The following is an 8,699-nucleotide window of genomic DNA, read 5'->3' on the forward strand; positions in this document are numbered from 1 at the left end:
AAAACGCGACATAACGTGGAAAAAAATTTAAAAAAATTTGGGCGTCCATGCAAATCATATACAGCCGCAGTATTTTTTTTGGGTGCCTAGTAGGTTAGTCACCTCGAGTGACGTTCGACGTAGTATATAACTACACACAATGCAAACGATATACTACACAACCCAAAAAAACATATTGTATGTACCTATGATATATGAACTAATAAATACATAGTTATCAATATATTACAGTTGTCAGGTGAGTTAACTGGTTGAGGTAATCAAATAACCACTTTCTTAAGGTGCGATTCCTTAGAACGCGTCTAGAGACGCGCGACCAGCGCGGCCGACGCGGCGCGACTCTAATTTTAGCCGCGCGGTTGATAGCGGATTCCCTAGAACTACAAATCGCGCCGCGCCGCGCCACAACAAATGGCCGGGCGGCACATATTTTGATATCGGGTTAATACGTCGTTGTTCGTTCTATTGATCACATGTATTTGGTTACAATTTTGTATTTATTATAAATTTGTGTATTATAAATTTTCAAACCAGTGAACAATGTTGCGTCAACAGAAAAAAAAAATATTGATAAATCTATTATTAGAAGAAATAGAAGAAGAAGAAATTATAATTGAAGAAGTTATGACAAAAAGTGTGAACGATTTGTATTTGACCAGAAAAAAGGAGGGTTTTTTTAGTGTATTGATTGAGAAACATTTGTTTAGAGATGAAAAAAAATTCAGGGAATTTTTTAGACTGAGTTGGGAGCAGTTTAATTTTGTTTTAAATCTAATCGAAGATGATTTAAAATTAAATCCGTATAACAGAGTGAAAGAGCCTATTTCACCGGCAGAGAAATTCGCTGTGACGTTAAGGTAAGAATGTTATTAAAAATATTTATACATATAACATATCATATACTTGATCAATATAAATAAAAAAGAAAAATTATAACGGAAGCATTATGTAAAAGAATAAATAAAATAAATATATCTTATTATATTGATAAAAAATAAAATAAAATCGTCACTTTTTAAAATAAAAAAAAACAAATTAATATTTAAGTAAAAATACTACTGTTCAAAAACATAAAATAGCATAAATAACAAGGTTAAAGTAATTGTAATAATTAAATGCAAATTAGTATTTAAAAATTTTGAAAATGTTCCGACCAATTGGATGCTGATGAGTTTCCATTGAGCTCAGAATGTGATGTGGCGGAATAATTTATCGGGTGTAACTCTTGGAACCTAGAACTTACATTTTCTGCAAACTCGTAATTAGAAGGACTACTTGTCTGATTCGATGGTTTAAGATTCAAAAGTTCCAGTTCATTTATTATTTTTAATACTTCCATTTTTGCTTTAATCTTTAGTTGGGGCGAAAACTGTTTTACTGTTAGGGCTATACTTTTGAAGAAAACGTCGATTGGGTCTTCTGCTTCTTCTGGGTTTGTCAGCTCTTGTAGTAAACGGCTTCTTTCTTCACTTCTTTGGTTCAATATTTCGATGAATGCTTCAGTTTTTTTTTGTCGTTTTGTACCAGTTGTTTCTATTTTTGATTTTTGAACTTCTGTTGTAGACTCTAAAGTTGATGGTAATTGTATGTTTTCATTTTCCGGTTCAATTTGAGAAACACTATTATCCAATGAATTTAAACATTCTTCCTCGTCCTCATCGTTTGTCACATTCGTTAAGCTCCTATTATTATAATTTATAAGTATTAAGATTATATTTTACAAATAAATAATATCAATAAGTAAACAAATGTAAAATATATTATTAGTTATTACTGTCTTTCATATACAGCTGTATTCAAAAATGTCAAAACATCCTCTAGTATCCATTTCGAAGGTTTTTCTCTCGTAGCTGACCCAGTACCCAATTTTCTGCCTCTCCTTTTTTTATTATATGTATCCTTAATATTTTTCCACCGCTTTTTACAATCATCAACTGGATAAATAATTTTATGTTTAAAAATGTAAAAATAAATAAGAGTAAAACATAATTTATTATTCAAATATCAATATTGACATAAAAAATAAGTAGGTAGATATTATTGTCAAATAAATTATTATAAAAATAATTTTAACTTAAATACTATGATTAAAAAAAAAACAATAAACTTGTATTGAAAAATAAAAATAATATTATAATATAAATATAAACATAATAATTATGTCTTCAACCCTTCGATAAATATTGATCATAATTATTACTGTAGTATATTAAAATACCATAATTTATCTAAAAAAATTGCAAATAATTTTAAATTATAAAAAAGAATCCATACAAGAGTTGGATGGATACACGAGATGAATTGATAGGTTAGGCATTTTAGGATAGATTTTGGAATTATTTTATATTATAAAAAAAACGATTCTGAACGAAAATGAATTGTCAGTGTATATGTTTATAATAAATATTAAATAGTTATTTCACGCGTGAATTTTTAATTTTGTAATTTTTATTATTTTTAATTTTTAATTGAACCGATCGTGATATTTCTTATACTTATTATAAGTAAAACTTATGGAGAACCTTGTATTATATTTTCAAGTGTTTTGGCAGAGTCAACAATTTTTCATCAACTTTTATAAAAAAAATCTAAGAAAAATCGAATATTTTAAATGCCTAAATACATTCATGTAAAGAAAACGCTAATTCAAACATTTTATGTAAGTTTCAAGTTTCTACGACGTATACATTTTGAATAAGAACAAATATCAAAAATCGTTGAAGGCTAAATTGTTATTTTACGCAATTATGCAATAATTATAATTTCAAACACTCAACAAAAAACATTCATCATAGTAAAATTAATACATTCTTCACTTCGTTCAGAATCTAAAAGTATAAATTAAACACAATCAAGTGTTTTTTTATAATTTAAAATTACATTAAAAATAATATAAAAAATATATATATGATATATATATTATATATATAATTTTGGTAAAACTAATAAGTTATTGGCAGATAAATATTTTTCTGTTTTAAATAATAGTTTTTTTATATTTGCATATACTGATATTATATACTTAAATACTTTAATATAATTGTATTATTATTATTATTATTATTATTTAACAGGTTTATGGCAACTGGTGAATCTTTTCATTCCCTTGCTTTTGCCTTTCGTATTTCTCAAAGTTACATTTCACGTATTGTGAAGCTAGTTTTGAAAAGTTTAAGCAATCGATTAACACCTATTTTATTACCTACACCAACAAAAGATGACATGGTAGAAATATCAAAACAGTTTTGGAAAAAGTGGAATTTTCCGAATTGTGTGGGTGCCATTGATGGTAAGCATATTCGTATATTTTCACCAGAGAAAAGTGGATCATTATATTACAATTACAAAGATTTCTTCTCAATCGTTTTGTTGGCAATTGTTGATGCGAACTGCAAGTTCATTTTGGTTGACATAGGATCTTATGGTAAAGAGAGCGATAGTGGTATATTTAACAAATCAAAAATGTCAGAACAAATGAAAAATTGTGAATATTTTCCACCTAATTGCAAAATTCCAAATTCAGAAAAAATATTGCCGTATGTATACATCGGTGATGAAGCATTTCGTTTGGACCCACACATGATGCGACCATACTCTAAAATAGAGTCTAGAAATGATTGCGAAAAAAAAATTTTCAATTATCGTTTGTCACGGGCAAGAAGAACGACTGAAAATAGCTTTGGACTATTAAGCCAGGTTTTTAGAGTGTTTTATACACCGATACCAATAAAACCAGAAACCGTCGACCATCTCATATTATCTGCATGCTGTCTTCATAATCTTTTACGTGACCAATATACTTTAGAGAATACATCAGAACAACACTATTACAATTTTGACCCAAATGATTATCCTGCTAATAATATGGTACAGCTTGAGCATACGGGAGGATATGGAAATTATGAAGGCTTTTTAGTAAGAGATGAATTTAAACAATTTTTCAACTCTCCGCAGGGTACAGTACCATGGCAAAATTATCATACATTAAGAACCGATACTTCGTAAAATGTCATATAATATTTTTAAATATTTTGTATTATAATATTGAAGTACTGATTACATTAATTTTCATTTTTATTTTTAACTTCACTAATTGTTTGTTTATATATCTCAATAATATTATATGTACAGTTTATAATGTTTATAATGTATATATGTTTAATCTGAAATGAGAATACATGAGCATTTTTTTTAACCTTGTATTATTTATATAAATCAATAATACATAATATTCCAGTTTCTGTCTATATTATTATTAAAATTATGAAGAAAGTGTGATGGGCCAAACGTTGTCCCGAAATATTATCCCTTGAGTGAAAAATATAATATAATACATATTTATTATAATATTATATTCGATCAGACCTAACTATATTAGACCAATTTTTGTAAAAAGATATATGATAAATACCGTAACATAACGTAATAAGACCGGACTGAATACTATTGCATTTATAAATAAAAAGTTTTAAAAATTAAAAAATACCTGGTCTGTTCAATTCGTTTGAAATTTGTTTCCATACATTTTCTTTTATTATTTGATTTTTGTATGAAGGGTTTGCCAAGTCAAATAAACATGGATGAAACCCAACGAGTTCAGCCAAGGTTTTATCTTCTTCAGTACTAAATCCCGTTTTCATGATGTTCGAAGACATTTTTATAATATAATATTGATAAATATTATTTAACGTATTATATAATTAATAAATTAATTAAAATAAATATAATAAATTAATAAATATTATAATAATAAAATTTAATGTAATATTTATTCGTATTAATTATAAAAATTACGAGCACGCGGCCGCGTCATGACTGCCTCTGGCGCGGTCATGGTCGCGCGGCTCTAGACGCGCGCGGCGGTCGCACGCGTCAGCCGCGTTCTAAGGAATCGGCTACATCTAAAAATAGCAAAAGAAGTCCAAGCGCGGCTAAAATTAGAGTCGCGCCGCGTCGGCCGCGCTGGTCGCGCGTCTCTAGACGCGTTCTAAGGAATCGCACCTTTATTTTGGTAATTCATAATTTAATGTAGCATACAAATACTGCTACAGTTACTATATAATATATTTTAATAAATAAATAGATCCTCATTAAGTCATATAGTATACATGTATAGGTTAGTTATTAATTTGATTTTATGCTCATGATTAAACATACCTATAGTATAGTCGACTCGACTCGAGCTAGGATATTTTATTATATAATTAATATTTATACATTTACAGACCGAGTAGGCAAAAGGACAAAAGGCAGTCAAATACGATAATATAATAATAACGCAGTTTATTGAATCAAAAAAAAACATGTAAATATATCAATAAAAAAATTGAACTTTTCGACGCATGTATTTATGCCTGTATAAATAGTAAAACTCGACTTTTCTAAAAAATTATCGATAAACACGCGCGACGGCGGCACTCGGTTTGCACGTTATCTCCGCCGCGGCGGGCCCGCCGGGAACAAAGTAAGGCCGCGCGCGGCCTGTAAATTTAGCGGGGAACGCGAATAAGGTATCCGAGCGAGGACGCGGGAAGTCCTCAAAATGGGTAAAGATGAAAAATCTGAAGACATTTATATCTTCATGCATAAACTAAATTATTTATATTAATAGATTAATAAATAAACTAATCTATATAAATATTAGGTTAATGTTTACTCTTTACTGGATGCCCTGTATACATTTTCTGCAGGTTCATCGTTCAACTATTACCTATGTACACAGTTCTTCAAGTCAACGCACTATATGCACTATTGGTTAGGTCGTATAGTTTTTTAGTACCCTGTCCTGTGCTCAGTTTTTCTAGGAGTTTGTGACTCTCTTTTTTATGTAAATATATATATGTACAGGACGTCCAATAAAAAAATTATCAAACGCTAAACAAATATAAAAAAATACTTATAATTTAAAAATAACGACTTTAAGTTTTTAATTTGAAATATTTTGTTAGTGTTTGCTTTTTACTGGACATATATCTTTTGTAGGTTAAATTGTGTACGTGGTTCTTCAAGTCAACGCACCACTATTTGTCAGGTCGTATAGTTATTCAATATCCTGCACTTGGTACCTATGTGGTCCAGAGCACGATTTAGCCAAGACTTACATTTTTAAGTTTATATAATAATAAATATTTGTACAGAACGCTCAATAAAGAGATGGCCAAACTTTAAACAAATATATAACTTTCATTTAAATTTTTCTTTCAAATTGTAAATTTTCAAATATTTGGTTAACGTTTCCTTTGCTCTTTACTGGACGCCCTGTACATATGTTTAATAGGTCTCACATACCTATACGTGGTTCTACATATAACCACACTACCACAAATCACAATATATTATGCACTTGGTAAAGTCGCAAGTGGAATATAATATGTACCTATACATTATTGATGTGTGGAAAATGGAAGCCCGAATTACTTCCAGTACAAGATTTGTAAACGACAATGTGTTGACACATTATGCTTATATCTTGTAATTTTTTTTTTTTAATTTTATTTTAATAAATTTCATTGGAGCTCCGAAGCATCGGCCCGTCTAGCAGATCCAGCTTGCCGTACGCGCAGAGTGATTGAAAGTCCTTCGGGCTTCCGGTAAATGATTTAATCACACTGATGTTTCAATTTACATACGAGTAAATCTTTGTTGTTTTTTTTTTGTCTTTGGTACTGCGTAAACGACTATTGTCAATTATTGTCATTATCAGACTTTGTGAAAATGGGCCTACGAATTGGACGGTCGTCTGAAGTAAAGTAAATTGTATAAATGAATCATTATAGTTTCGAGTACTTACTAAATGCCAACAGTGTATTTAAATTATCAAAAAACTGACATAACAATTAAGTTGATGGAAATAACAAAATATTATTACTAAATAAATGCCAGTTCAATCTTTTCATACCTACCCGTGTATAGGGCGAATGCCGAATAGTAATTATTTAAGTCAGCGACCAGCGTCTCAACGTCTCAGTAGTCAGCTAGTGTAAGTATCTCAAAAAGTATTAGTTAGTAGTACAGTAAGTTGAATTAATTTTTGTCGAAAACATTGCATTTAAAAACGTTATCGCGTGTATAAAATATTAAAATATAATAAAATACGTTAAATGTACCACAAATAATATTTTTAAATTACAAAATTTTTTGCAATACTTATTGTTATAACTCATAAGTAATAACTTATATACATGTGTGTGTTTGAGTTATCTTAGACAGCAATAAATAATTTTATGAAATTTCAATGCAACGTACATGTATAATCTTAATAAGTGCACCTATTTATTTTTAAGGAGCAAAAGTTAGCTAATAGTTGTAGAATTTCAAATTTAGTGTTATATATCGATTTTATATTAATATTATTCTATCTATTATTCTGTTGAAATAAATAAAAATAAAAATACACTATTAATACGAAAAAAAGAAACAATATTTTAACCACATAATTTTTATTTTTTTTTGAGCCGAAAGAAGTTTTAAACAAAATTGTCTAATTTAATGATGACATAAATAAAAAAAAAAAATTATTTCTGATGAACCAAAGGATAAGTAGTTTGACGCAAAATGGTCTGAATTAATGGTTATATATATACAAAAAAAATTTATGTTTTTTGAGCCGAAAGATAAGGTTTGACGCAAAATGGTCAGAAAATTTAACAATTTTGAACATGAAAAAAAATATTAATATAAAAAAAAAAAAAAAAAACACCAGACAAGACACAAAAGCGGGGGGATTGATACGTGATGGCGAGGTGCGTGCAGATGCAAAGGCCACTGGTCACCTCCATACGTTTTCGCGGCCGGTCCCTAAGGCGGACGAGTGTGATCGCTGGCGCGTTTGCTCGCGGGTGACGACCATCGTGACGGCTGGTTGGACCCGACTGCGAAGGCCGCGGGAGCGACATTGGACGACGATTGACGGCGAGCGGCTAGTGCGCGATGTCATGCGCGTCGACGATGCGCAGATGCTGAAGACGACTGTTGTGACGGCGACGACGGAGACACCAAAGCACTGAGCGAGCGAAGACAGCTATTTGGGGCTGTGGAATCAGCGGCGACCGGAGGCGCGGCCAGGCCGGCGGAATTACCACTGGACGAAAAGGGGAGAGAATCGGCAGACCGCACCGCAACGCAGCGCGGTCCTGATACCCTCCGTGATTTTCGTTCTGGCTTTCCGACTCGGCCGGCGGGACCACCACTGGACGAAAAGGGGAGAGAATCGTCGGACCACGCCACAACGCACCATGGTCCTGATCCTCTCCGTGATTTTCATCCTGGGGTCCCGTCGGCACAGTTTCTGCCGCGCCGATGGCCCCTCCGCCGTGCACCGTCGGACCCTGAAACATGATCAGTTTCTGCGGGTCAGGCGTTGCATCGACGTCCGTGTTCCCATAGCTTACCTTAGCTCTATCGCTCACCCATCGTGCTCTGAGATCTCCGCCGCCGCCGTCACGAGTCGCCTTCGTGCAAGTTGCAGCTGTCGTCGAAGTACCGTCGGGGCGGTATCGTTGCCCACGCTGGTCTAGCTAGCCGTCGTATGTCGTCGTCGTCCGTCTGTCGCTCCTCTCACGACCTACGCTGCTGGGCCATCGCCGAGCAGCCACAGATGGTCTCGCGTGTCGGCAACCGCGAGCTCGCGACGCCATCGACCACGACCTCGTCTTTCCGCGGGTGACCGGAAAACGTACTGGGTGACTTACCGCCGTACA

General features: G+C 32.5%; 1 protein-coding gene across 1 annotated transcript; it reads left to right on the forward strand.

The window, feature by feature from the left end:
* Positions 1-292: 292 nt before the first annotated feature.
* On the forward strand, positions 293-4,177 carry LOC132951190 (uncharacterized). The gene is made up of 2 exons (XM_061022956.1): positions 293-857; positions 3,075-4,177. The coding sequence occupies exons 1-2, from the start codon at positions 541-543 to the stop codon at positions 4,003-4,005; spliced, it is 1,248 nt and encodes a 415-aa protein (XP_060878939.1). The 5' UTR covers positions 293-540; the 3' UTR covers positions 4,006-4,177.
* Positions 4,178-8,699: the final 4,522 nt, after the last annotated feature.

This window comes from Metopolophium dirhodum, chromosome 8 (assembly GCF_019925205.1).
Source record: "Metopolophium dirhodum isolate CAU chromosome 8, ASM1992520v1, whole genome shotgun sequence".
Taxonomy (NCBI): domain Eukaryota; kingdom Metazoa; phylum Arthropoda; class Insecta; order Hemiptera; family Aphididae; genus Metopolophium; species Metopolophium dirhodum.